The following is a 27,970-nucleotide window of genomic DNA, read 5'->3' as shown; positions in this document are numbered from 1 at the left end:
TGTTGGCCGATCTGAAGGGTCTCGATAGGAAGAGAAGCGGTGGTGCAGCCACCATATTGCTTACACTTTAAACATCTGCAAACATCAAATGATTAGGTTAGGGCCAAGGGGAAGAGGTAGGGAGTGAATTGGGACTGGCACTTGGTGCGTGCCACAGGAGGATGGTGGCACCATAATTTGGGAGGACAGGCTCATAGTAATGGCTGGAGCGGAATAGGTGGAATGGAATGAAATACATCAAACACATGGTTTCCATGGTGCCATTCCATTTGCGCCGTTCCAGTCATTATTATGAGCCGTCCTCCCCTCAGCAGCCTCCACTGGTTCGTACCTACACCACCTATCGACCGGTGGCGTGTTGGCCGGGCAGGTGAGGCTCATGCTGTTGATCTACCTCTTCAGCCCTCCCCAACCGTCATTAAACTGTTTTGCCAAGTTTTTCCCCACTGGATTTTTGCTTGCTTGTCCTATTCACAGTACCCCTGGCGTGTTTTGAATGCAGCCCAGGGCCAGGATGGATAATAGTGAATATCCTACATTGTTCTCCTTCCACACCACCCAACAGACCAGAAGGACAGAGTTAGTTTAGGCCTTCTTTCCCAAATGAGTCACCTGCCTCCTTATTTGCTGCCTTATAAGAGCAAACTCTGCACATAGAGACCAGTGCTTCCCGTTGTATTAACCACAGTGCTTCCCGTTGTATTAACCACCGTGCTTCCCGTTGTATTAGCCACAGTGCTTCCCGTTGTATTAGCCACAGTGCTTCCCGTTGTATTAGCCACAGTGCTTCCCGTTGTATTAGCCACAGTGCTTCCCGTTGTATTAACCACAGTGCTTCCCGTTGTATTAGCCACAGTGCTTCCCGTTGTATTAACCACAGTGCTTCCCGTTGTATTAGCCACAGTGCTTCCCGTTGTATTAGCCACAGTGCTTCCCGTTGTATTAGCCACAGTGCTTCCCGTTGTATTAGCCACAGTGCTTCCCGTTGTATTAGCCACAGTGCTTCCCGTTGTATTAGCCACAGTGCTTCCCGTTGTATTAGCCACAGTGCTCCCCGTTGTATTAACCACAGTATTCATTTCGGGGGGAAAAAAATGGTGTACTTGATATTTAAAATTAAAACTTAACATGCATTAGATAAGAGGGAATGTAGTCTGTATAACAAGTACTAATGTACTGTATGAAGTCTGTATAACAAGTACTAATGCACTGTATGTAGTCTGTATAACAAGTACTAATGTACTGTATGTAGTCTGTATAACAAGTACTAATGTACTGTATGTAGTCTGTATAACAAGTACTAATGTACTGTGTGAAGTCTGTATAGCAAGCACTAATGCACTGTATGTAGTCTGTATAACAAGTACTAATGTACTGTATGAAGTCTGTATAACACGTACTAATGTACTGTATGTAGTCTGTATAACAAGTACTAATGTACTGTATGTAGTCTGTATAACAAGTACTAATGTACTGTATGTAGTCTGTATAACAAGTACTAATGTACTGTATGTAGTCTGTATAACAAGTACTAATGTACTGTATGTAGTCTGTATAACAAGTACTAATGTACTGTATGTAGTCTGTATAACAAGTACTAATGTACCGCAAGTAGGCTCTTTTTGATTTGAAAGGTGCGTCATGGGTATAGCGCCACCTGCTGACAAATATAAAATCACAGCATCTGTCAGTGATTAGTTGACCTACAACATTTTTACTTAAATTATTCAACTAAAATTATTACACATTTGTAGATATAGACTACCGAATGAAAAATGCAAAGTAACTTTTTCAATATCCATCAATTTCAATAATATAATTATAAGAGTCTTACAATATATAAAAAGGAACCATGTAAAACCAAAATGCTCAATCCCTCCAAATACACAGATTGACATTCCCAACACACAAAAATCCCTCTTTTCAGAAGATTCTCCATTCTTCTTCCTCTGTTCTCAGTGTCCTGTATAAAAGAAAGTAACTTTGACTATACAACTTTGACTATACAAATGTTTGTGTATGCGAGGGAGAGTGTGTGTGTGAGAGGGAGAGAGATTGTGTGTGTGTGAGTGTTTGGGGGTAACTCTTTGAAGGACTCATTCTGTTTTATTAAAAGGAGAGGTTTCAGAGACCTATTATCACCATTAAACATATCACTATCAAACATTCCATTCATTGGTCTATTCTTCAATAGTCTTTGTTGGTCGTGTTCATTAGGCACCAAATGGAAGAACACCGAATGAGACAGGAGGGGCTACCTGGCCTTGGCCAATTAGAAACTTTCCTTTTTGTTTTCTGCTGCATTGTGTGCCCTAATAAACATGACCCAGGTGATTTGGCCTGTTCAGTTCATTTGACCTGTTCCTTTAGTCAGGTTCTGTGTCCAGAACCAGAGTAGGAAACATCACCCCTCCCTCTCCAAGCAGGGAGTAAATGTCACGGAGCGCGGCGGGGTTGGGTAGTCCAGGAGCGGAGGGCATGACCATGGTGTCAGAGAGAGCCTGTCAGAGAAACAGAACACACACCAAAAAAGTGACTAATGCATACATACACACAGACGCAAAATCTGTCTCAATATTGACCTTTGTGGAGAAATCAACTTTTTCCTTTTAACATGGCACAGGTGTGTAATGGCATGGCTCTTGGTAGAAATATGCAAAGGGTGTGTTATTAGCTACCTGATACAGGTGTGTGTGTATGAGACAGATGTGCCTCTTACCTGATACAAGTGTGTGTGTGTGTGTATATGAGACAGATGTGCCTCTTACCTGATACAGGTGTGTGTATGAGACAGATGTGCCTCTTACCTGATACAGGTGTGTGTATGAGACAGATGTGCCTCTTACCTGATACAGGAGTGTGTATGAGACAGATGTGCCTCTTACCTGATACAGGAGTGTGTATGAGACAGATGTGCCTCTTACCTGATACAGGTGTGTGTGTGTGTGTGTAAATGAGTCAGATGTGCCTCTTACCTGATGCAGGTGCACCTCCTGCTGTAGCAGCTCTACTCGCAACCTCAGCCTTTCCACCTCCTGGAGCTCTGCCTGGCTGGTGTAGGTCAGGGTGGGGGGCAAGGGGGTCACCCCACTCAGGTCACCCCACTCGCCCTTACTCCTGACGGGGCAGAACGCGCCTGCTCCTTCCCCCTTCAGCCTCCCCCATCGATCCCATGCCTCCTGCTCTGGTCGAAAAAATTGTGATTATTTTTAGAGTGAGAGGAGCGTGAGCAACCGAAGCCGAAAACGTTTGCGCCTCCTGTGTGCTTGCTGCTCCCTCAGCTTTAAATAGCGGGGACAAGCCAAGCATTGCGCGCCGTCAAGGATGGACTGACTGATGGCTTTAAAACCTCACCGTCACATTCACACAGGGGGACCTGAGAAGGAGCCTCACCGTCACATTCACACAGGGGGACCTGAGAAGGAGCCTCACCGTCACATTCACACAGGGGGACCTGAGAAGGAGCCTCACCGTCACATTCACACAGGGGGACCTGAGAAGGAGCCTCACCGTCACATTCACACAGGGGGACCTGAGAAGGAGCCTCACCGTCACATTCACACAGGGGGACCTGAGAAAGAGCCTCACCGTCACATTCACACAGGGGGACCTGAGAAGGAGCCTCAACGTCACATTCACACAGGGGGACCTGAGAAGGAGCCTCACCGTCACATTCACACAGGGGGACCTGAGAAGGAGCCTCACCGTCACACACACACAAAGATCTCAAAAGGAGCCCAAGGAAACAAGAATAAATCCAGTGTTACTCTGACGGTTTCTATTTTCATTATCCATAAGTCAAGACAGTGAGGGGAATTAGCTCGTTAGTGTGTGTCCGCGTGAAGATTGACTCTCAGGGAGCACATTTCTCCATTGGGGGATCGTGACCTGAGAATTAATCTGCTCATCATACTGTTGTCTGTTGACTCATGACAATGCTGCAACAAAAGCATCACTGTACCATTCTATTGTTGGACATTTACACTGAATTGAATTGTCCCAAAATAAAATGCTGCATAATAATCAGACTACCAGAATATAGATTAGAGATCAATTATAAGAATGATACAGTTCCTTCAGAATGAATACCAGAATGTAGATTAGAGATAAGATAGGAACTGTATAATTGTTCTACAGAAAGTATTCACACCCCTTGACTTCTTCCACATTTTGTTGTGTTACAGCCTGCATTTAAAATGGATGTAATTTAGATTTGTCACTGGCCTATATACACAATACCCCATAATGTAAAAATTGTTTACAAATTAATTAAAAAAAATCTGAAATGTCTTTTGAGTCAATAAGTATTCAAACCCTTTGTTATGGCAAGCCATATGTTCTGGAGTAAACATTTGCTTAACAAGTCACATAATACATTGCAAGGACTCACTATGTGTGCAATAATAGTGTTTAACACGATTGCTGGAGAGGAAGGAAACTGCTCAGGGATTTCACCATGAGGCAAATGGTGACTTTAAAACAGTTACAGAGTTTAATGGCTTTGATAGGAGAAAACTGAGGATGGATCAACAATAAGATGTAGTTAGTCCACAATACTAAGATAATTGACAGCGAAAATAAGAAAGCCTGTGCCTAATAAAAATATTCCATTCTGTTTGCAACAAGGCACTAAAGTATACTGAAAAGAATGTGGCAAAGCAATTCACTTTTTTGTCCTGAATACAAAGTATTGTATTTGCCCCAAACATATTACTGAGTACCACTCTCATATTTTCAAGCATAGTGGTGGCTGCATCATGTGATGGTTATGCTTTTAATTTAAGGACTGGTGAGTTTTTCAGGATAAAAAATAAATGGAATGGAGCTAAGCACAGGCAAAATGCTAGAGGGAAACCTGGTTCAGTCTGCTTTCCATCAGACACAGACATGAATTCACATTTCAGCAGGACAATAACCTAAAACACAAGGCCAAATCTGGAGTTGCTTACCAAGAAGACAGAAAATGTTCTTGAGGGCCGAGTTAATTTTGACTTAAATCTACTTGACAAGACCTGAAATGGTTATCTAGCAATGATCAACAACCAATTTCACAGAGCTTGAAGAATTTTGAAAAAATAAAATGGGAAAATGTTGCACAATCCAGATGTGGAAAGCTCTTAGAGACTCTCCCAGAAAGACTCATAGCTGTAATCTATGGTAGAAAATGACAAGATTATGTTTTAATAGTGTTTATGCATCGAATAGCTTTGATTAGTACTCTCTCATCTGTGTTTGTGTGATTGAGTTGGGCCTCTGGGGCTTAACGCTGGCAATTGATTTAAAATGTCTTGGCGATAAAACATACAGCCTGCATTCCATTGAATGATTAGTGTCTGTGAAATGCTGGCCTGTCTGCCAGGACCAGGTGAACCCTCCCTCCAGTTTCTCTCCCACATGTAGATGAACACCGGACTTCAGAAATTGTGAGGAGTACCCAGTGTTCCATGTTGCATTAGTATCTGTGTGTTAAGGAGAGTGAAACTGAGAAGATAACTCTGTATAAACAAGCAGTAAATTACCTACAGACAGAAACCTGGCGCAATGTTGTCACGAGAATTTTCAATCCCAATGATAACTAATAATCATTTAAGCTTTGACTAATTCCCCGAGGTTTGTAAGACCCTGGGTTTAATAATAATTAGGCAAAGACTCAGATTCTGCGAAAGGTTCGTAGTTTATTCAGAGAACGTCTAAAGTCAACCAGAATTTGAACAGTCTTTATAACCCCATCTACGCACACACACACACACACACACACACACACACACACACACACACACACACACACACACACACACACACACACACACACACACACACACACACACACACACACACACACACACACAGGTTTATCACTTTTCTACCAGCCTTGGCAGTTTCTCGCCATTCCTTTCCTCCCCAGATAAGAGAGGCCTTGGAAGGGCCCTCCTGTTGTCAGGTCATGTGTAGTCTACCAGCCTCTGTTTTCTCAACAATACATTTCTCCCTCTTAACTTGTCCCACATTACCACATAGTAATACAATGGTCTAGTCACACATATTATGGAATTATGACTCTTATCAAATGTACATTTGTGTCTGTTGCATAATTACACAATGTACCGTTGTATAATTCTACACATCTGTTTGTCATGAATATTCAGGAGGATGTACTTTGCTATAAAGAGTTTACAGGTAAATTCGATATTTCTTTGTGAGTGTCAGAGTAGGCTGGGGCCAGCAAGGCAGCCAGTCGAGGCTCTCAATTTTAAGTGGGGACTATGGCTTTGACTCTGGATAGTGTGTGTGTGTTCTGGAACATTCTGTCACAATCTGGCCCCTAGCCAGTCACCTTGGAGACTTTGGGAGCACTAAAAACTGTCAATTCTAAATAAAAGTTCCCCCCCCATCAGCACCACACTGTCACAATGAGATTGGTGAGAGGGGAAAGAGAGCTCAGCTTATAATTGTATTGGTTCAAGGTCGTGGAGAATATGTTGCATTATACTGTGAGATGCTATATAGGCTCATTATGCTGCGTGAATCAATTGCAAAGGGTCACAATTTCACCACAAGTGAAGTCCCTGGAAAAGTCAGTAAAGGGGTATTGGAGGGTAATATGCCTACTTTCCAAGACAGATTGTTAAAATGCGAACTAATTCTCGACATTTGATTATACTCTACACTGTCCCAGTGAAAAACATTGAGAGTGGAGATGTGTGTGTGTGTGCGTGTGTATAGAGTGAAGCAAGATTTAGTACCTTTTCTCAGCTGCCCAGCATGTTTCTGGAGGTCTGCCACCATCTTCTCCAGGCCTTCCAGCATCAGCAAGGACTCATATTCCCTCTTCTGGCATGTTGCTTCACATAATAACACGCAAAAAATAACGAATAAATATAAATGTACAGTGCATTCGGAAAGTATTCAGACCCCTTAACTTTTTCCACATTTTGTTAAGTTACAGCCTTATTCTAAAATTGATTAAATACATTTTTTCCTCATCAATCTACACACAATACCCCATAATGACAAAGCGAGAAAAAAAATTCAGACATGTTTGGCAAATTATCTTTACATAACCTTTACATAAGAATTCAGACCCTTTGCTATCAGACTCTAAATTGAATTCAGGTGCATCCTGTTTCCATTGATCATCCTTGAGATGTTTCTACAACTTTATTGGAGTCCACCTGTGGTAAATTCAAATTGATTGATAAAAAACATGAGCTGGCATACACCCAGAATAATAGTTTGTGTGGAGGTGCTGACTAACGGTGAATAAACTACAAACTATCAAAATAAATTAAGTCGCACACTCCATGTTCTTCCTCAGGGTGGAAGGCACAGTGATGACGAAACGTTGGTAAATACCCATTCAATTGCTGGGAGATTACACATGGAGTGTGCGACTTAATTTATTTTGATAGTTTAAATTCAATTGATTGGACATGGTTTGGAAAGGCACACACCTGTCTATATAAAGGTCCCACAGTTGACAGTGCATGTCAGAGCAAAAACCAAGCCATGAGGTCAAAGGAATTATCCGTAGAGTTCCGAGACAGGATTGTGTCGAGGCACACATCTGGGGGAAGGGTACCAAAAAATTACTGCAGCATTGAAGGTCCCCATGAACACAGTGGCCTCCATCATTCTTAAATGGAAGAAGTTTGGAACCCCCAAGACTCTTCCTAGAGCTGGCCGCTTGGCCAAACAGAGCAATCGGGGGAGAAGGGCCTTGGTCAGGGAGGTGACCAAGAACCCGATGGTCACTCTGACAGAGCTCCAGAGTTCCTCTGTGGAGATGGGAGAACCTTCCAGAAGGACAACCATCTCTGCAGCACTCCACCATTCAGGCCTTTATGGTAGAGTGGCCAGACTGAAGCCACTCTTCAGTAAAAGGCACCTGACAGCCCGCTAGGAGTTTGCCAAAAGGCACCTAAAAGACTCAGACCATGAGAAACAATTAACCCAATCGAACATCTCTGGAGAGACCTGAAAATAGCTGTGCAGCGACGTTCCCCATCCAACCTGACAGTGCTTGAGAGGATCTTCAGAGAAGAATGGGAAACTCCCCAAATACAGGTGTGCCAAGCTTGTAGCGTCATACCCAAGAAGACTCGAGGCTGTAATCACTGCAAAAGGTGCTTCAAGAAAGTACTGAGTAAAGGGTGTGAACGCTATGTAATTGTTATATTTCATATTTTTTATACATTTGCTAAAACATTCTAAAAACCTGTTTTTGCTTTGTCATTATAGGGTATTGTGTATAGATTAATGAGAGGGGGAAAAACTATTTAATCCATTTTAGAATAAGGCTGTAACGTAACAAAATGTGGAAAAAGTCAAGAGGTCTGAATACTTTCCAAATGCAAGGTATGTATAACAGACATGAGATAAGCATTATTATTACTACATTATTACACATTGACAAAGAATTACTTCTTTCAGTATATGGACATGAAATTAAACAAATGCAGTGATAAAGCGCAATGCAAATCAATCTAAAATGTATTGGTAATGGTGCTATAAAAAATGAAAAGGTTTTTCCATATCTAATTGATTTACATTACTCAGAAGTTACTGTAATGAATTGTTATCTGTAGCATAAAAACAGCTCTGTCAAATGATTGCTAATGGCTTCAGCAGAATTAATAAGATCAGCAGTTAATGAGGTCAGAGGACTAAGGGGTGATGAGCTGAAAAATAACACTGAACGTTCTTATTTCTAAGCTAACTAAATCCTTAGTTCTTGGATAAATGGACCCCTTCTCCACCCCCTATTGCTTTTCTTTCCAGACTCTTGTTTTCTCATCGCCCATACTTCTGTCATCTCCTACCAGTTCTCCATCCCTCCACTTCTGTAATTTCCTATTTCTTACTTATCACTCCTTCCATCCCCCCTTCTGCATCTCCTCTGGCTGGGCTGGTACCTGGCTCAGTGCCAGAGGTTCTGAAGGTCTGGCCAGCCAGCAACAGAAGCCGCTCACTCTGGTAGCAATGACTCAGATCCGTGCAAAGCTGTGTCAGTCTGTCCACCTGAGCCCCGGTGTCGGCCGGGCTGCCACTGGTTGGCCACTCTCTGGGGAACTGACCCATAAGGGGACGGGTCAAGGAGAACAAGCAGACAAGACTCTGTGAGATAATATTAGAAGACACACACACATGCGTATGCACACACATTTAATTTTCTGTGTGTGAATTCTAAAATCTGGTGTGTTATTTTGAGAAACGCTGGTAGACACTGAATTTGATGCCGTGCTAATTTCTCTCTCGTAGGCTGTGTGAACGAGTGGGAGTGAGAGAATTAGTAACGAGTTTATACTAGTTGAACTGAACAATTGATATCTCTGCAGGTCCCATGTCACAAATAAGATATACTATTAAAACACTATTTAACTACTCATTAATGCCTAGATGTAAGCATGAGGGTGCATTAAATCAGGTTTAGCTATATGTGGGTGTTAAATGTTCAGTTCATCTGAGGAAGGATACAGTGGCTTTCACTCTCTCCGTGAAGTGACTCCTCTCCGCCACAGGTTTGGATTGTAGTGCCAGGACTTTGTCCCATAACCTGAGGGTAGAAAAAAAACTGAAAGGGTCAAATGAATGTCTCAGCCACCAATACAGCAGTATACATCAGTGGAGGCTGCAAGGGGAGGACAGCTCATAATAATGGCTAGAACGGAGTGAATGGAATCAAACCATGTGTTTGATGTATTTGATACCATTCCACTAATTCCGCTCCTGCCATTACTACAAGCCGTCCTCCCAAATTAAGGTGCCACCAACCTCCTGTGGTATACATGTATAGCCTACTTCTTGTTCCCCAAACAAACACAGCTCAACATCAATGAGTATGCAAAAGACATGTAGAAGAAAAAAACCAATCACTTTTTGGACGTTTGTTTTGGATACCTAGCTAGCTCATAGCACCTGGACACACAGGAATGTACCCTTTAACACATAATACATTACAGAAAATTCTGTATGCATTACGGAACACTGGATGGAAAATGTTACATGGAGGATGATATAGGTCAGACATTTCCTCCACAAAAGACATGATTCACTGGCTGACCTGCTTTGTTTGGTCCTTAGACTGATCCACTTAGTTAACAACTGTGTGGGAGCCCTGCCACAAAAACACAATCAAACACGTAGTGTCATTAAACCACACTCAAACTACTTATTGTCACAACAGACTAGTCATATTATATCACAAATGTTGAGTTGTTTCTAGCCAACTTCTTAACGATATCAGTACGGTACTTTGACGTTCCATTTTAATTGGCTATGTTGCTTCTGGAATAGGAATTTGACACTGTCACATACTTTGTTCACTAAGCAGTGGTCTAGTGTTGTCTTGCAGCCTACCCATTCTGTGGAGGTGAAATTACATGTGCTTTTGGCATCCCCTCCATGTGTGAAACAGACACCGTGTCCCCGTTAGGGTTCTGGAAGGAAGTGGCTGCAGCTGACAACCACCTGTGTGACACCTCAACCTGATGATGTGCTGATGAAGCTTGTGGTGATTGACCCTGATCATGTGACAAAGGACCTGGAGGACCAGCCTGCTTCACTGCCTTCCCAGAGGACTGGGGTGGAAACTCCTTTGATGACACGACAGATCGTTTCTGGATCTGGACAGAGCTTCTGATCATGCTTGCCCTGCCTTGTCCTGAATGACCTACCGGATGACCCATCCTCCCCCTTCCACCCCTGTAGAGATGGGACGCAGAATACTTTTTGGACTCTTTTTTGTCCATCGTGATGGGTTTGGAGGTAGTTTTAATGCCATTTTTATTCCCTTTGGCGCCACCTGGGGTCAGAGCCCTTCCCTTGCCCTGTGTAGTGTCCACTGGTTCTTTCTTTGGTCCTGTACAGTTCTGAGGGTCTTCTTGGGGTGCTGTGCCAACGCGAACTCTGAGGGCCTTCTCCAGCAATCGATTCAGCAGCTCCATCTCCCGTCTCTCCTCCAGTTGGACATCTGGGTCTAAACAGAGAAAGAGAAAAATATGCTGACAACGTAGATATTAAAAACATGACCATTTCCAGTTACTACTAGTACACTGGGCTTTCAAAGAAAATAACAGATTGTGGATCATCATAATACCATTTTCAACATCATTTGTCAGTCCTATTTCCTTGCAGTCTTCCTGCTGTGGTCTCCTGGTGAATGATCAGACGGCAAGCATGTTATAACATAGGCCTATGAGTTACCTACTCATATAGAACAACTCTAGACTTAACAGCTAGCTTAACATACAGCAATGAACGTGGAGGTTTTACTGTACTTACAAAGAACGCAGTATCTCCCTGTATTGAAGGATGTTCTCGTTTATCTTGGTCTCCTCTACTTTGCACAACTTGATGGCTTCATCCACAAGGCTAAGCAGTGACATGATGCAGGCAGCCTGGCACTGTCATGCACAATAGATTCAAGTTCACAGTGACCATGCGCAAACAAAAACAACGCTACTCTATCTGGGGTGTAATCATTATTCCAAAACGTTTTGCATCGGACAACTTTCTACAGCGAAATCAATATGTTATATTGGACACATCCAGGTAGGTCCCTCTCCGTTTCGTTCCTAGTGAATACACCCCTGCTCTAGCTCGATAGCTAAATGAAAGCATAGGCACACTGCAAACTTAAATGCATCACATACACGTTTGAATGCAGCATCTTGAGAAAGTGTGACACTTGCCAAACATCTGCATGCAACTTTAGCAAGCTGTCATATGTCTGTTGTTGTACTGACCCGCGAAAGCAAAAATCGGAAGTTACGTTAGCTAACATTACCTAACTGGCAAAACAGAATAGATTTGCAAAGTCCAACCGACTGTGACAAAACCCATTCAAAATTGTCTGGCGTTCATACACAACGTCTACTATGTAGTCCTTTAAATACTGGACAACATACATATTACTCACGTAAAAAAATTAGCACACGCGACTTACTAGCAACCAGCTAGCCACTCCACCAACTCCAACAACAATAACTCCAACTTCTCGCGATATTCAGACTCGCTACTATGGAAACCGGGACACTGATGTATTCACCTGCTGCAGTGCAGGGGGTTTGTTTATCCAGAACAATCAACAAACATTTGACTTTTACTCACTCTGATTTACAAAACCAGAATGGAACAATTTCGTGGTGCGGGAGACAAAGCAACACTCGTTAAAATAACAGTACTTCGTGGAAATAACCTGGTAAGCTTGCATCCCTATCTGGTTTCCAGTACGTTAGTAGCACTGATAGAATATGAACGGTCAGTTGTAGCAACTTGCATATATGGCTAACTTGGTGTTTTACATTCTTGGGTTCTGGGGATCCACAGTTGTGCACTTTTTTTGTGCTAGCTCAGGAAGTACAAGTGATTCAGTTAATCAAGAGTTTGATGACTAACTTAATGGATCAGTTGAGTCAGGTGTGTTTGGCTATGACAAAAATGTGCACCCCCGTCTGTGACTGAGCTCTATTGATCAAATTATGCTAGCTAGCTAACGTTAGTATTATAATAAACACACCCCTATGGTGTCGCTGTTTTTCACTTCCAGAGGGGCAACAAAGCTGAGTCCATCCTGAACTATGTGAGGGCTGAGTTCAATGGCATCGGCCTGGGAGATTCCCAGAAGCTGGATGCTGCTGTGGATCAGGGCGTGGACTACAACTTCACCTGCAGCTTTGAGTGCTCAGATGCTGCCCACACATTAGATGACATGGCACACAAACCTGTCATATGTGAGCTACTACTAACTAATCCATTATTATGATGTGTGCTGCTTGTTTCAGATGTTAAAGCCACTATTTATCTTGACGGTTGATCAATATCCTCATTGTACCGTGTCTCCCTCGTTCCTCCAGTTGTTCACCAATCCACGGTTGCTTATCACATTAATCCTCTCTGTTGTGTCGTTGTCATTTAGTGACTGTGATTGAGGTCCTTCCCAAGGAGAAGAAGCAGAAGGAGGAGAAGACTGCAGTTATAGGGCAAGCTATAGTGGACTTGCTACCTCTCTTGCATGGTGAGAGACCAACACATTAGATCCAATCAAGTATCCATCTAACTTAATACCTTCCCCCCCAAAAAACTCACTTATATTTGAAATTTAAATGTATTCCTCTCTCTTTCACCCTCAATAGGTCAGGTCAGCTTCTCCTCCACTGTGCTACTTCATCCAACTCCTGGCTCACCTGCGGAGGCAGCCTCACAGGAGGGCAGCTGTAAAGTAGGAGTAAAAACTAACCAGCACGAGAGACTTTGTGTGTGTGTGTGTGTGTGTGTGTGTGTGTGTGTGTGTGTGTGTGTGTGTGTGTGTGTGTGTGTGTGTGTGTGTGTGGAGACTGTGTGTTCATACGTGACTGTGTGTGTGTGAGAGACTGTGTGTTCATACGTGACTGTGTGTGTGTGTGAGAGACTGTGTGTTCATACGTGACTGTGTGTGTGTGTGTGTGTGTGTGTGTGTGTGTGTGTGTGTGTGTGCGCTCTGTTTGTTTGTAATTGACATCTCCCTCCTAATTGACCGTCTGTGTTCCCGAGCCTCTGCTATCCGGCGTCCAGCTGTCTGACTCCAACCTGCTGAAGGTTACTGTGGAGACAGCTTACTCTGTCCCGGAGGTGTGGAACCCTGTCTCTGGGTTTGGTCCTCCCTCCAGCTACGTGGCTGCCCTGCAGGTTCCCCTCACTGCAGAGGTGAGAGATAAGAGACCTATGTTGCCATCAGGGTTGGGGCCAATTCCATTTAAATTCAGTCAATACAGGAAGTAAAGTGAAATTCCTCTTCTTTTCATGCCATTTGTCAAATATTTGCTATTGAATAGAATGACAACTCTATAGGTTAGTTCACAATCACACTGGAATAGTACAGACCAATTCCCATACTAATGCACTAAAGCATTTTTACTGTGGAAATGTTGTCAACATTGAACTATTGACAGTAATTCAAGGATACAATACACACACACAGATGAACCCACAATCCCTAATGTCAAATGACATTTAACTCTAACTTGTACCTGACACATTTCTTGTTTCGCCCCAGAAAGAGCAGGTGCTGATGTTCTCCAATGGGCTGCTGAAGGTGGGCGGGGAGAGTGAACCCATGGGAAGACGCAGGAAGTGGCCCCTGGGTCCCCTGTTGGCTCCTGGAGCTCAATTCATACCAGGTGTCTCCATGGAGGGAGAGCCCATTGAGATGGAGGATGGGGATCTCACCAGCATAGAGGTACTCTAGCCTACTTGTACTCTAGTATTATGGTTGGTATAACCATCTCTAGTATTATGGTTGATATAACCATCTCTAGTACTGCCGCACAATCTCACCTTAATACCAAATGAATCAAATGTTTTTATTGTTCTGTCATTTTTTTCAATTATTGTCATTGAGTCATCGTTGTTTGCACTCTCAGTGGTTTGACCAAAACATTCTGTGTAATGTATGGATCTCTTCCCCTCATCTCTTCCTGTGTTTCCGGAAAGAAGCGGAGACCAATAAGAAGAGAGTGAGCTGGGACACAGAGCGTTGTTGCTTTCTGGATGCAGATGGTGCAGCCTGGTGAGACAGATACACCACCTCACTGCCAACAATCTGCTTCTATTGAGCCCTGCTTTAAACACACAAATCTTGGATTTTATCTGTAACAAATATAAATAGAGAGGCTATGAAGCTATAGTATCCTCAATAAAGTTTTTCAATATTGAATTGAAAAAAGTTGGCCTATATAATGCGCTACTACCAAATTGCCCTTTGGGAACAATAACGTTTTATTGAATTTAATGGAATTCTCTATCCATGTTCTATCCTCCTCTCTCAGTCTGACCCGTAGGATAGCAGAAAGCAGACTGTGGCCAGTAGAGGTCATGAGGTCACCACAGGTTGGAGCCACTAAGGGAGGGAAGGCTGGCAAAGACAAGGGAGTAAGACACTGAATTTCTCCTATAAAGGATCTGATTAAATCACTCTTGGCCATTATTGTTAATATCCTTACTAATGTTTGTTTGAACTGCCTTTTTGTGTGTGTGTGTGTGTGTGTGTGTGTGTGTGTGTGTGTGTGTGTGTGTGTGTGTGTGTGTGTGTGTGTGTGTGTGTGTGTGTGTGTGTGTGTGTGTGTGTGTGTGTGTGTGTGTGCTGTTCAACAGGGTGAGGATGAGACTCAACTCTCCTTCCATGGAGTGGCATACGTGGACATGGCGCCCCTGTTGTACCCCGGGGCGAGGCGTGTCCGTGGGGCGTACCAGCTCTACCCCTTCTACGACTCTGACCTACTGGTCAAGGTGAAAGTAGCTTCGACTACAGCCATTCAAGGTTTCTTTAGAATATGGTGTAGTTGGGGCCTCCGAAGTGGCAGCAGTCTAAGGCACTGCATCTCAGTGTTGCGGCGTCACTACAGCCTGGGGTTCGATCTCATTACCGGCCGTGACCGCGAGTCCAATAGGACGGCGAACAATTGGCCCAGCGTCGTCCGGTTAGGGGAGGGTTTGGCCGAGGGGGCTTTACTTTTGCTCATCGCGCTCTAGCGTCACCTTGTGGCGAGCCGGGCTTCTGCAGGCTGACTGCGGTTGTCAGATGAACGGTGTTTCCACCGACACATTGGTGCAGCTGGCTTCCGGGTTAAGCGAGCATGTATTAAGCGCAGTTTGGCGGCTCATGTTTCGGAGGACGCATGACTCGATCTTCGCCTCTCCTGAGCCCGTTGGGGAGTTGCAGCGATGAGATAAGATCGTAATCACGAAATTGGGGAGAAAAAAGGGGGGGGGGGGGGGATAAGAATATGGTGTTGACAGGTTTGGTATCGCAAGACTTAGGTGAGATAGTCTTGCTGTGGCAGGTGTGGAGGAACGGTCAGTACTAATTTGTCACTCGTGATTATTACAGAACTGCTTTAGGTATGTGTCTGTGTGTGTGAGAGAGACTGTGATATGAGTGGAGAAATGAAACAGACTTGCAGAACAGACTACCAGAACAGAGGCAGCCATGTTGACTAATTCATTCTGAGACACAGCAGTTGTCCAGATTATCATCCATTCTATTCCGTGCCAGTTTTCGTGTCCTTGTTGCTCTCACTCTGTCTATTGGAGTTTTGTTTAAAGTGTCATTCTGCTGAGGACATTTAGTTAGTTATTTTGGTTTGTTTTTGTATATTGCATATGTAGCTAGATAACACTTTATTGCTCTTAAAAAAATGTCTATGATACCCTAAGGTGTCCTAAAATAGAGAATCAAAACACTTGATGGTCCATGTTATTACAATCTTAAAACAAATAGTTTGTGTTAGCGCAGTACATCTCATAACCATTAGGTTTGTAAGGGATCTTAGTTTGTACATGAACAAATGTGGAAATATGAGATACATCCGCTAACCACAACACACATTTGACACATCTTTTAGTATTCCACAGCTGTGCAGCACTGTATCCCTGCGGGGATGGTTTTTACTCATTGCCAATTGGCTTGTTGTGCCATAGCTTGGATTGTTAATGGAGGCTGCTGAGGGGAGGATGGCTCATTATAATGGCTGGAACGGAGCAAATGGAATGGCATCAAACGCATGTGTTTGATGTATTTGATACCATTCCACTGATTCTGCTCCAGCCATTACCACAAGCCCGTCTGACCCAATTAAAGTGACACCAACCTCCTGTGATGTGGTGTAATGCTGTCACGCTACCCCTGAGGTGCTGAACTTGAGTTTTTGCATTACCTTGGCAACATAGAACCAAACCACCCCATGCTGAGTGATTATCTGGTGTTATTATGTGTGACCCGGTTCATAAGGAGACAAACGGACTGAAACAGGAGGGACGACTATGGACTTGGTCCAATAAGTACCATCATTTTCGTTTACCGTTGCAAAATGTTTTGTTACGGTGTGCCCTAATGAACACGACCCTTGTATTGTGTTTGACAGGCTAAGAGAAACATCAGTGTTCTGAGAGAGAGTATCAGGGCTCCGGCCACCCAGGGCCGAGGTAGGGCCCCCTCCTCCGTAGGCTCCTGCAAGGCGGTCCCTAGTAAGATGTTTGACGGCGGTCACAAGGGCGGGAAGGACACCAAGGATTCGCCCAAAAGGGTGAGCGACTGACTTACTGCCTTTTTGACCACGATGGGGCTCTGTGTCTCAGACAGTGGCTCTTTCTCAATTCATCTTTCCTTGATGCCTAGTACCCTCTCTCCTTGCCTCTTTCTCAGAACACATTGGAGAACAAGGTGAGATGGGAGGGACCTTTGACCTTCTCCTCCAATATGGTTGAGTAGGAGGCAAGGAGATAGGATGCAAGGAATCGAAGAAAAACAAATTGCGATAGAGCTAGGATATGATTCCTTGTAAAAGGTCTCAATAGCATTCAGTGACATCCTGTTGATAGGCCAGCTGCAGTCTCCCACAGAGCATCTTAGATCAGAGACCCTGATTTCCTCTATGATTGAATTGTGGGTCGGCAGCAACAGGAGCGCTTCCCAAAGCAATTAGCCTTAATGGCAGCAGCTTGCCAGCATCGTCAGAGAGCGGTGAATCATCTCGTTAGCTGTTAGCTCATCTGGCCCCTCGCTACAACCCCCCCCCCCCCCCCCCGTGGCCCAACAGCAGAAGGAGCAATGAACACACACACACACTCATGTGCGTACGCACACATACATACACGTAAACATACACACACACATACACAGCCACCCCACCAACTAAGCATCTGTCATGGCCAGACAAATAACAGGCTCTTACACACAGGCATGCACCCACACACACATGTGCCTCCACAAGTGTGCACACACACGCTCACACACACACATGCATGCCCACGGATGCACACACACAAAGTACACATACATACACACACACACAAGCATGCAAGCATGCACAGGTACATGAATCGATCCACACAAACAACAACCTCTCATTCATGGTTCATACACAAGTGTTGCCTAGAAGTGTTGCCTAGAAGTGTTGCCTACACATGCCCACATCCAACCAGAAAAGAACTGTTTAATAACTTATGAACTGTAGCATGGCTGAACCATGCAGTTGGTTTGCTATTGTCTATTTCCAACTTTGTCTTTTTGCAATGTCTCATGGCAATATTCTAACTTGTATAGAGTGAACTACAAGAGAAATATGCTGTGCTTGTTTGCCTTGATTGGTGGGAGAGAAGGACATAGTGATTTGTTTTATTTCAGCCCGGGACTCAGGGGAAGTCAGCACCCATTGGCACTGATAGTGTGACGCTGGTTGAAACTGAACAGCAGCAACAAGTGAACACAGAGGGTCAGGTGAGTTGGGGTTCTGTGAACCATTAAACAATATCAAATCTAGAGGTCATGTATACATTTACAATGTAGTCATTTAGCAGACTCTCTGTTATCCAGAGAGACTTACAGGAGCAATTAGAGTAAGTGTCTTGCTCAAGGGCACATCAACAGATTTTTCACATTGTCGAACCAGCGACCTTTCCGTTACTGGCCCTACTCTCTTAACCGCTAGGCTACCTGCCACCCTCAATAAGTAGCACCTATCATCTCTGTGTACCATTTCCAGTGTATCTATTGCATGTGGCAAATGAACTTGAACCTTGAACTTAGATGTATGCAGATTCCAGAACCTACATCATCATTGAAATCGCTCTTGAGAAGTCGCTGGTGCCAAAGAGATCACCGGAAGAGTTAGCCAAAAGGTAACGTAACGTTTGTTCAACTTTAATTAAATATGTGGAGTGGCCTCAAAGATAAACATGTAAGTCTGAAGTAATTGAGTGGAAGTACTGCAGTAATATAGATTGGAATGGGAAGAAAAAGGGATGGTTTGTTTGAATAGGTGTTGTAGTAACGTTGTAGCAATATCCTAGTAACGTTGTTGTAACATTGTTTTATGGTTTACTACGTTTTCTCTGCATTTCAGTTGAAAGGGTGATGGAGCTCCTTTGCCTCGCAGACCTGCTGGAGCAGAGAGAGTAAACCACCACACACACACACACACACACACACACACACACACACACACACACACACACACACATTCCACAAACACAATCCAATAACATGGTCTGATGATTGCACTTCCCTCAATCATTACATTCACTCTGAGTGATTACCAGCTTGTGGCCATAATCTAGACTTGTGAACACAGTCAAAGGTAGTAGCCTGCTAAAGTAAGTAGAGGCATAAAATGCCAATGGTTTCCAGTGATGATAGCTGCTGTCTCCTGCGGTCCAGCACATCCCAAACCACACTTAACCGTATAACAGGCTCTGGGAAATGGAAATCGTTACCAAATGTCATAATTGTTTGAAAACAAGTCTATTTTTAGCCTTACATATCCCTTCCTTCCTTGCGGCTTTGCTTCCTTCCTTGCTTCCCTACTTCCTTCCTTCTATCCTGCTGTACTAGGCTGTGCAGGAGTACCAGGCCCAGATAGCCAGTGTGGCAGGCCAGGTGTTGGAGCAGTACCAGCAACTGTTCGGGCCTGCCTTCCTGCCCGGAGAGAAGCCTCTGGACCCAACCAGCCAGGAGCAGCGCAAGACCAAGCTCCTGGGAGAACTAAACTATTCTGGGAAGTACTTTGCTTTCAAGGAGCAGATTAAGGTGAGAAAGGGCTGGGTCGCATTCATTAGGCACCAAAATAAAATACTGAAACAGGCTGAGAATACCTGAACTTAAGAAACAGTTGTTTTTGTTTTCCGTTGCAAAACCTTTTGCTATGGTGTACACTAATGAGTATGATCCTGGTTAGGGGAGTGGGTAAAGGATAATGTTGAGAATGACAGTTGCATGAGGGCTCAATAGCTGCTTTTGGACAGCGGGGTCGGGGCTAACCAGTGGCCAGCTGGTGCTTATCTCCTAAATTCTGGTTAACAAGCCAGTCTGCTTGTTGTTCTTCTCATCTGAGGTTGGTTCCTTACAATGTATTATAGATTTAGTGAAGATCAATTGGATCCCAAATATCCTGATCCCAGATCTGTTTGTGCCGTCTTTCCAAGTTTGACCAGCCTAGCTCTGTCATCCCTTTTTAAGTATTTTTGAGAAGACAATTCAATGCTGTCTGATACATATGTTTCCCCTTGTATGTTATTCATAAACAATAGTTTTTCATAGAATATCAGAAGTGGGATGTATAATAAGACTAACAATATACAGTTGAAGTCAGAAGTTTACATACACTTAGGTTGGAGTCATTAAAACTCGTTTTTCAACCACTCCACGAGTGTCTTGTTAACAAACTATAGTTTTGGCAAGTCGGTTAGGACATCTACTTTGTGCATAACACAAGTAATTTTTCCAACAATTGTTTACAGACAGATTATTTCACTTATAATTCACTGTATCACAATTCTAGTGGGTCAGAAGTTTACATACATTAGTTTACATACACTAAGTTGACTGTGCCTTTAAACAGCTTGGAAAATTCCAGAAAATGATGTCATGGCTTTAGAAGCTTCTGATAGGCTAATTGACATCATTTGAGTCAATTGTATAAACACCATGGGACCACACAGCCATCATACCGCTTAGGAAGGAGACGCGTTCTATCTCCTAGAGATGAACGTACTTTGGTGCGAAAGTGCAAATCAATCCCAGAACAACAGCAAAGGACCTTGTGAAGATGATGGAGGAAACAGGTACAAAAGTATCTATATCCACAGTAAAACGAGTCCTATATCGACATAACCTGAAAGGCCGCTCAGCAAGGAAGAAGCCACTGCTCCAAAACCGCCATAAAAAAGCCAGACTATGGTTTGCAACTGCACATGGGGACAAAGATCGTACTTTTTGGAGAAATGTCCTCTGGTCTGATGAAACAAAAATGGAACTGTTTGGCCATAATGACCATCGCTATGTTTGGAGGAAAGAGGGGGAGGCTTGCAAGCCAAAGAACACCATCCCAAACGTGAAGCACGGGGGTGGCAGCATCATGTTGTGGGGGTGCTTTGCTGCAGGAGGGACTGGTGCACTTCACAAAATTGATGGCATCATGAGGCAGGAAATTATGTGGATATATTGAAGCAACATCTCAAGACATCAGTCAGGAAGTTAAAGCTTGGTTGCAAATGGGTCTTCCAAATGGACAATGACCCCAAACATACTTCCAAAGTTGTGGCAAAATGGCTTAAGGACAACAAAGTCAAGGTATTGGAGTGGCCATCACAAAGCCCTGACCTCAATCCTATAGAACATTTGTGGGCAGAGCAGAAAAAGTGTGTGCGAGCAAGGAGGCTTACAAACCTGACTCAGTTACACCAGCTCTGTCAGGAGGAATGGGCCAAAATTCACCCAACTTATTGTGGGAAGGTTGTGGAAGGCTACCCATAACATTTGACCCAAGTTTCAATTTCAAGGCAATGCTACCAAATACTAATTGAGTGTATGTAAACTTCTGGCCCACTGGGAACGTGATGAAAGAAATAAAAGCTGAAAGAAATAATTCTCTCAACTATTATTCTGACATTTCACATTCTTAAAATAAAGTGGTGATCCTAACTGACCTAAGACGGGGAATTTTTACTAGGATTAAATGTCAGGAATTGTGAAAAACTGAGTTTAAATGTATTTGGCTAAGGTGTATGTAAACTTCCGACTTCAACTGTAAATCTGTGGTGATGTTTCTGCTACCATGTCAGGGTCAGTACTCTGTGGTGATGTTTCTGCTACCATGTCATGGCCAGTACTCTGTGGTGATGTTTCTGCTACCATGTCATGGCCAGTACTCTGTGGTGATGTTTCTGCTACCATGTCATGGCCAGTACTCTGTGGTGATGTTTCTGCTACCATGTCATGGCCAGTACTCTGTGGTGATGTTTCTGCTACCATGTCATGGCCAGTACTCTGTGGTGCGTATCGTGAGGGAGAAGATGCTGCGGACCGAGGCCTTCTCAGATCCTGAGGAGCTGCAGGCCTTCCTCAGCCAGCTCTATGTGTTCCTGGTGGTCGAGATGCACGTCGCCCTCAACAAGGCAAGACACACACACAAACACACACCCTTGCTCACTTCCCAGTCCCACCATACATACAGACCAGTTCTTTCTTTCCATGGATTTCAACCTATTCTGCTCTTCCCTTCTCCCTTCCTTAATGTAGTCTCGTAAACCCGACCACAGGCAAAAACAGTGACTAGGATCTGGTTTCAATGATGGACTCTTTTGGTATAGAGGAACTACGTCACTGCCTGCGTCACTACTTTATCCGCTTTAATAAAGTACTAAATAGTAGCTAGCAGGATGGAGATCACAGAGGTTATTGTGTGCATTTCACAAATGGCTAGTTTGCATCATCTATCTTAACTAAAACCACTGCAAAGGTTTTGCCTGTAAACTTTGGTTTTGAATCGTGACGTTCTGGCATGGCTGCCTTGTGATTTGTTGGGAGAGTCCCCAGATGTGTTGTTTTCTTTTTTACATAGGCAGTGACGTAGTTCCTCGATACCAAAAAAGTCCATAACTGAAACCATCCCCTAGTCACTGTGTTGCCTAGGGTTGGGTGTTCATAACTATCCCTTATGGGGCTCTGTTTGTAACATGCTATATTTGGTGAAATATATGAATTATGTGCAATTGTTTGTGTCCACAAAATGTACAAAAAAATACCTAACTGCCTTGCCCTTCTTCTCTCTCCAGAGTTGTCAGTGGATGCCCAGGAGACTCAGCCTCACCCCCTGGTGGACGGTGCCCAGCTCATCCACTTTGCCAAGGAGGCCCAGCTCAACGGGGACTACCAGCTAGCTGCCCAGTACTACCAGGAGATAACAGAGTGTTGGAGGGGATCATTTTGGGCAAGGCGAAGTGCTGAAGCACTCATCTTAATCACATTCTGAGTAGTTACACACTGTCTGTCTGCACCACACACCTTGTGCTGCAGTCACTAGAGTGCCTGTGACAAAGCTACTGAATGTTTTCAACCATTGGACCTTTAGTTGTGACGGGAGGGATAAAACATCATAACAACGAACATTTCTAAGTATGGTTTTAGTTAGTTCAGAAAGGGATGTTCTAACTCTGTTAGTGAGCTTGGTTTGTGATGGTTCTCCCCCTGCAGCAGCTGACACGTGACCGTAGCGACCCAGCCCACTGGTTTGACTATGGGGTGTTGTACATGCTGATGGCTGACTACCAGAAGGCTGAGGAGTGCTTCCACTACGCTGTGTTCACTGAGCGAACACACCTGCCCAGGAAATAGGGAAGGGGAGAGTAACCTGGTTCAGCGTTCAGTCTGGTTTAACCAGACTAGGGGAATAGAGGTCCATACTTAAAACTTACATCCAGTGAAACCAGGAACTTGTCATTTGCATGTATACCTCTCATGGGATGAGGACCCTCCCACAAGCCCTTTCTGGGGGTTTTCACCCCTGCACAATTTTCTTTTATGTATTTTTCTTTTATGAGTAAATAAATGAATTACAGAGTCTAACTGAATGATATTCTCTGTCTGTCTGCAGTTTGCTTATGTGTGGTATCCTGGCAGAGATGGGTGGACGCCTTGAGGAGGCAGAGACATTCTTTGAAGGAGCCACGTGTGTGGACCCGGCCAATGTGGTGGCCTGGACTCTGTTCGGTAAGAGATGAGAGTCAGGGAGGGAGATGCTAGCCTGGTCCCAGATACTCTATGTTTGTAACAACAACCCTAGGGTTGGCTCTACAGCACAAAGTGATCTAGGACCAGGCTGGAAACGCCTCTATTAATCACAAACACAAACAGATACCTCTTACTTTAATTTGTCAGCGAACATCATCTAATCCCAAGAATTCAATACAAAGAAACAAGGACACGCCATGATACTTTAGTAATAATTTATACCGTGTTACAATACTAGAATAATGTGTTGTAATAGAGCTGTTTGACTTTAGAAATATTGGTGTCGATTCTAATTCTTCATTTGGAATCAATTGGGAGTCAGTTCCAAAAAATGTGCCATCCAATGGTGGTGACCATATTATCTGTGGTCACTGGTCAGGCCTGTTCTATGAGGGCCAGGAGAACTCCATCTAGACAGAGATGGCCTTCCTGGAGGCCACCAAGCAGCAGAGGGCAGCCCTGGTGGTCACCCCACCCTGCAGGGTGGAGACAAGCGTGGAGTCACCAGACCTGGGGGAGGAGGAGCAGGAGGTGGTGAACTGTGAGTCGCTCACCATCAAGCCAGGTGAGCACTGAAGTGTAGCAGATGCAGTATCGCTAGCTGGTTAGCCAAGCGACAAATCGAACATTGTGCGGTGGCGCCACCCTGCTTGAGACTAGACGTATTGTCAGCCTTGTTCAACCAAGACCATGCTTTGTGAGTGTGAGGTGTTGTTGTGCAAGAGGTCAAACTCATTTCTGTGATCTACTTTTGTTGGCTGTAGACGTGGATGGAGACACAGAAGCCAGTGTGGTGACCGGGTCTCAGAGCTGCCAGGACAGCAAGCCTGGGGAGGGATACAAGGGTGGTGCTGAGGCTGAACCTAGTGCCATGCGACACCTAGCAACCCCCACCAGACTAAACACCACCATCTATATGGAGACAGTGCAGTTCCTGCTGCAGAACAACGCACTACAGGTCAGCAACATGAGCACACACACACACACACACACACACACACACACACACACACACACACACACACACACACACACACACACACACACACACACACACACACACACACACACACACACACACACACACACACACACACACAGCTACTAGACACACATGCTGTATAGAAGACTATGGATGTGTATACACTAAACCATGGCCCAATCCAACAGAAGATAATGAGTGAAAAACACATACAGTATGTTAGACTGGTAAGTTACTATAGCTCTGTATAATAGTATCTCTCTCACACTGTCTTCATGCTTATCACTCTTTAATTTGGCCAATATTCTGATACGAGATCTGTGCATCAGTCCAGACACATATTTGTCAGCCTTCCCTCTGTGTCCTGTGTTTGCTACAGATGGTAGATGATAAAAAGAGACTCTGCACGGTGATCCATGTGGTTTATTGTGTGTATTTTTCTAATCTTGTCCAATTCTGACCCTTTGTCCACAGATGGCCCAGAGAGCGCTGGCCCAGGAGCTCTTGTGCCCAGAGGGGGGTCTGAGCAGCTCCTACCACCTGGCCCTGGCCCGCCTGCAGCTGCTCAGGGCAGAGTACGGCAGCGCCGAGTCCAGCCTGAAGGAGGCGCTCCATGACAGCTTTTAGGTAGCGCCAACAGACATTTCCAGCCCAATTCCTAGACACAAATTAAGCCTGGTCCAGGAGTAAAAAGCATTCTCAATGGAGATTCTCAATTGAAAGAGCTTATTAGTTCAGAACTAGGCTGAACTAGACACACACCCCGTCTACCTGCGCCTGGGATCCATCTACCTGCAGGGAGGGGAAGTGAGATGGACGGGGGTGGGGGTCGCACACAACACCTGGGACCTGAGAACAATGTATTTACTACTGGGGAATATTCAAGAGTTGGTAGTTGTTTTGGTGGAAACTGAACAATACATTATTCTAAAAATATTAAAGTTACCTACTGTAATTAACTCCCTGTAATTAAGAGTCCCTAGGAGTGTGTGAGATTTGTTGTTTTTGGTCTGTTAGTTTGACTCTGCACCTCGTCCACCAATTAGGTGTCTCCAGCTCCTACCTACCGATGTGTGCCAACATGATTGAAATTAACACTTTATGTATTGACACTAAAGTTTCAGAGGGCGAAAACGACTTACCTGCGCGCCTGCAAGAGCTCCCCCTCCTGCCTCACCTGGCTGGGACTAGGGATCGCCTGTTACCGGGTAAAAATACCATATCTACTCTTCCCAAGCTCCTCTAGAAATTATATCGCTCTTTTTGATTATTTATCAAGGATATATGTGTGTGTGTGTGTGTGTGTGTGTGTATTTTTATTATTTGTTTAACCTTTTATTTAACCAGTCTAGTTAGGAATAAATTCTTGGTTGCTATGTGAGCATCCAGTCCATAGAAATAGAATCCATAAAACGGTCCTCTCCATTCAAGTCAATGATGGCCAGCCAGATTGCCAGAGTTCGAGGTTTCAAACCCTTTCTATGGATTGTGTTTCTATGATCCAAATCTTATGATGTCACGACCAAAGAATTACATATCGAATGAAAGGATCTCTGTTTTTACATCTTGTTATGTGGGACTGAGTGCTATAGTGTATATATACAGTACAGTATATAGTGTGTGTAGAAGGGGGCCAGAAGAGAATTGGCTCCTTTAGGGCCGTGTACTGGGGTTTTTGACACAAACAAAGAGTTCAGGTGAAATCCATGTTTATTAACCCTCAAGTGTGCATGTGTGTTTGTGTTTCAGACGGGCAGAAGACTTGAGGCAGAGCAGTCCTACAAATACGCCCTGAAGGTTGTTCCTCTCTGAATTGTTTCAAAACAATGTTATTGATATGTATATGCATTTAATGAAGTAAATTACTTTTATTTCACAGTTGAACCTACAGAAAGAGGCAGTTCTTCGTGAGATCAAGGCACTCCAAGATCATGTTGGCTTTGGAAATCCATGTTTCTGAAGAATAACTGCCGGCACCATCAATGATTTAGATTAAAAAACAAAGATGAATTGTAATTCTGGTTGGTAAATACCTAATGGTTGGCATTGCAAAGGGACTGTGAATTGTGGAAGGAATTACACATCAATGACTTGTACACTTGTCACCATCTTCAGCTATATCTGATTAAAAGTTGTTACTTTTGCATAATGTAGGATATAATATTGTGACACAACAAAGATGTGCCGATCCAGAGAGAGTATCTGTCCAGAGGTGGAAAAAGTACTAGTTTGTCATACTTGAATTAAAGTAAAGAAACTTTGATGAAAATTACTCAAGTAAAAGTGAAAGTCACCCAGTAAAATATTGCTTTAGTAAAAGTCTACAAGTATCTGGTTTTAAATGTACTTAAGTATCAAAAGTTTAAGTAAATGTTATAAATCTAATTACTTATATTAAACAAACCAGATGACACAATTCTCAGGACAGCCAGGGGCACACCAACAATCATACCCCATTCGCGCACAATCGCAATAACGCTTGAGTAATGTACTGTTTATAAGCTACTTCCTACTGCATACACTGCATTCGGAAAATATTCAGACCCTTTCACTTTTTCCACATTTTGTTACGTTACAGCCTTATTCTGAAATGAAATAAGTTATGTTCCCCCCTCATTAATATACACACAATACCCCATAATGACAATGTGAAAACAGTTTTTTTGAAATGTTTGCAAAGAAAAAAAGCGGAGAAAAAAAATAAACACTTTATTTACATGTGGGAAAAGTGAAGGGGTCTGAATACTTTCCAAATGCACTGTACATAGCACTTATTGTTCGAATGACCACGGGAGTCGAGCATATACTTTAAGTGGAAAATACAATATCCAAAGCATTCACTGCATAAGTGTAATGACTATCAGGCATAGCAAACTGCCAAGCCAACCATAAAACTACAGTACAATCACCACCTCTGTGGAAGACAGACATATTCAAAGGCATCCATTAAACCAGACGCATACTCAAAGCGATTTACCGTCGTGCATGCAATTCTTATTATTTTGTACATAGGTAGCCCCGGGAATGGAACGAACAATCCCGGTGCTGAAAGCGTCATGCTCTACCGACTGAGCCGTTCAGGACCACACTACATTATTGTGCAGCAACAGCTAGCTGGATAGTCATCGGCACTGCTTTTAAACTCATTTCCATAGACAAAGTAAATGTGTCTCCCACTTGTTGGTCACCTTAGTGATAGGAATTATCTCGATGGTCTGGCGCTACAGAGAGAGAGAGCGAGAGAGGAAAATACGGTTCCTTTAATAAAATAAACAAAATCCCATGACATAGATTTTTTTGGCAATTTGGAACAAGCAAATGCACAAACAGTCCTCCAGTGTAATTAGATACTTCATGCGAAAAATGAGTTGCTGTAATTTGAATAATGATGTGGAAAGTAACGAGAAAGTAACGAAACAGTCACTCCAACTGTTGAAGAATGCTTG

General features: G+C 43.6%; 3 protein-coding genes across 5 annotated transcripts; 2 read left to right on the top strand and 1 right to left on the bottom strand.

The window, feature by feature from the left end:
* Positions 1-662: 662 nt before the first annotated feature.
* Positions 663-11,994, bottom strand: LOC123723792 (uncharacterized). Its single transcript, XM_045715657.2, has 9 exons — positions 11,281-11,994; positions 11,096-11,151; positions 10,357-10,975; positions 10,061-10,114; positions 9,475-9,553; positions 8,862-9,069; positions 6,744-6,842; positions 2,976-3,184; positions 663-2,501 (listed from the first exon to the last, which is right to left on the bottom strand). The coding sequence occupies exons 1-9, from the start codon at positions 11,382-11,384 to the stop codon at positions 2,367-2,369; spliced, it is 1,563 nt and encodes a 520-aa protein (XP_045571613.2). The 5' UTR covers positions 11,385-11,994; the 3' UTR covers positions 663-2,366.
* Positions 11,995-12,025: 31 nt separating this feature from the next.
* Positions 12,026-26,854, top strand: LOC106601883 (cilia- and flagella-associated protein 70). The gene is made up of 18 exons (XM_082973135.1): positions 12,026-12,199; positions 12,548-12,731; positions 12,917-13,015; positions 13,134-13,336; positions 13,531-13,683; positions 14,033-14,215; positions 19,367-19,561; positions 21,796-21,927; positions 22,052-22,055; positions 22,588-22,742; positions 23,006-23,112; positions 23,406-23,521; positions 23,961-24,107; positions 24,307-24,500; positions 24,999-25,151; positions 25,643-25,732; positions 26,274-26,321; positions 26,404-26,854. Exons 1-15 carry the CDS (start codon positions 12,128-12,130, stop codon positions 25,149-25,151), a joined length of 2,097 nt encoding a protein of 698 aa, XP_082829261.1. The 5' UTR covers positions 12,026-12,127; the 3' UTR covers positions 25,643-25,732; positions 26,274-26,321; positions 26,404-26,854.
* On the top strand, positions 13,337-19,452 carry LOC145877417 (cilia- and flagella-associated protein 70). 3 transcript variants are annotated; one of them, XM_082972855.1, is made up of 10 exons: positions 13,337-13,683; positions 14,033-14,215; positions 14,473-14,545; positions 14,805-14,907; positions 15,130-15,264; positions 16,899-17,060; positions 18,161-18,253; positions 18,563-18,654; positions 18,879-18,930; positions 19,367-19,452. In XM_082972855.1, the coding sequence occupies exons 4-9, from the start codon at positions 14,851-14,853 to the stop codon at positions 18,880-18,882; spliced, it is 543 nt and encodes a 180-aa protein (XP_082828981.1). In that variant the 5' UTR covers positions 13,337-13,683; positions 14,033-14,215; positions 14,473-14,545; positions 14,805-14,850; the 3' UTR covers positions 18,883-18,930; positions 19,367-19,452. The 3 variants fall into 3 exon arrangements, with proteins under 3 accessions (XP_082828981.1, XP_082828982.1, XP_082828983.1); XM_082972856.1 differs by having other exon boundaries at positions 14,470-14,545; XM_082972857.1 differs by lacking the exon at positions 19,367-19,452 and having other exon boundaries at positions 18,573-18,654; positions 18,879-18,896.
* Positions 26,855-27,970: the final 1,116 nt, after the last annotated feature.

Source organism: Salmo salar, chromosome 03 (assembly GCF_965601325.2).
Source record: "Salmo salar chromosome 03, fSalSal1, whole genome shotgun sequence".
Classification (NCBI taxonomy): domain Eukaryota; kingdom Metazoa; phylum Chordata; class Actinopteri; order Salmoniformes; family Salmonidae; genus Salmo; species Salmo salar.
This window is presented reverse-complemented; position numbering and strand designations above follow the sequence as displayed.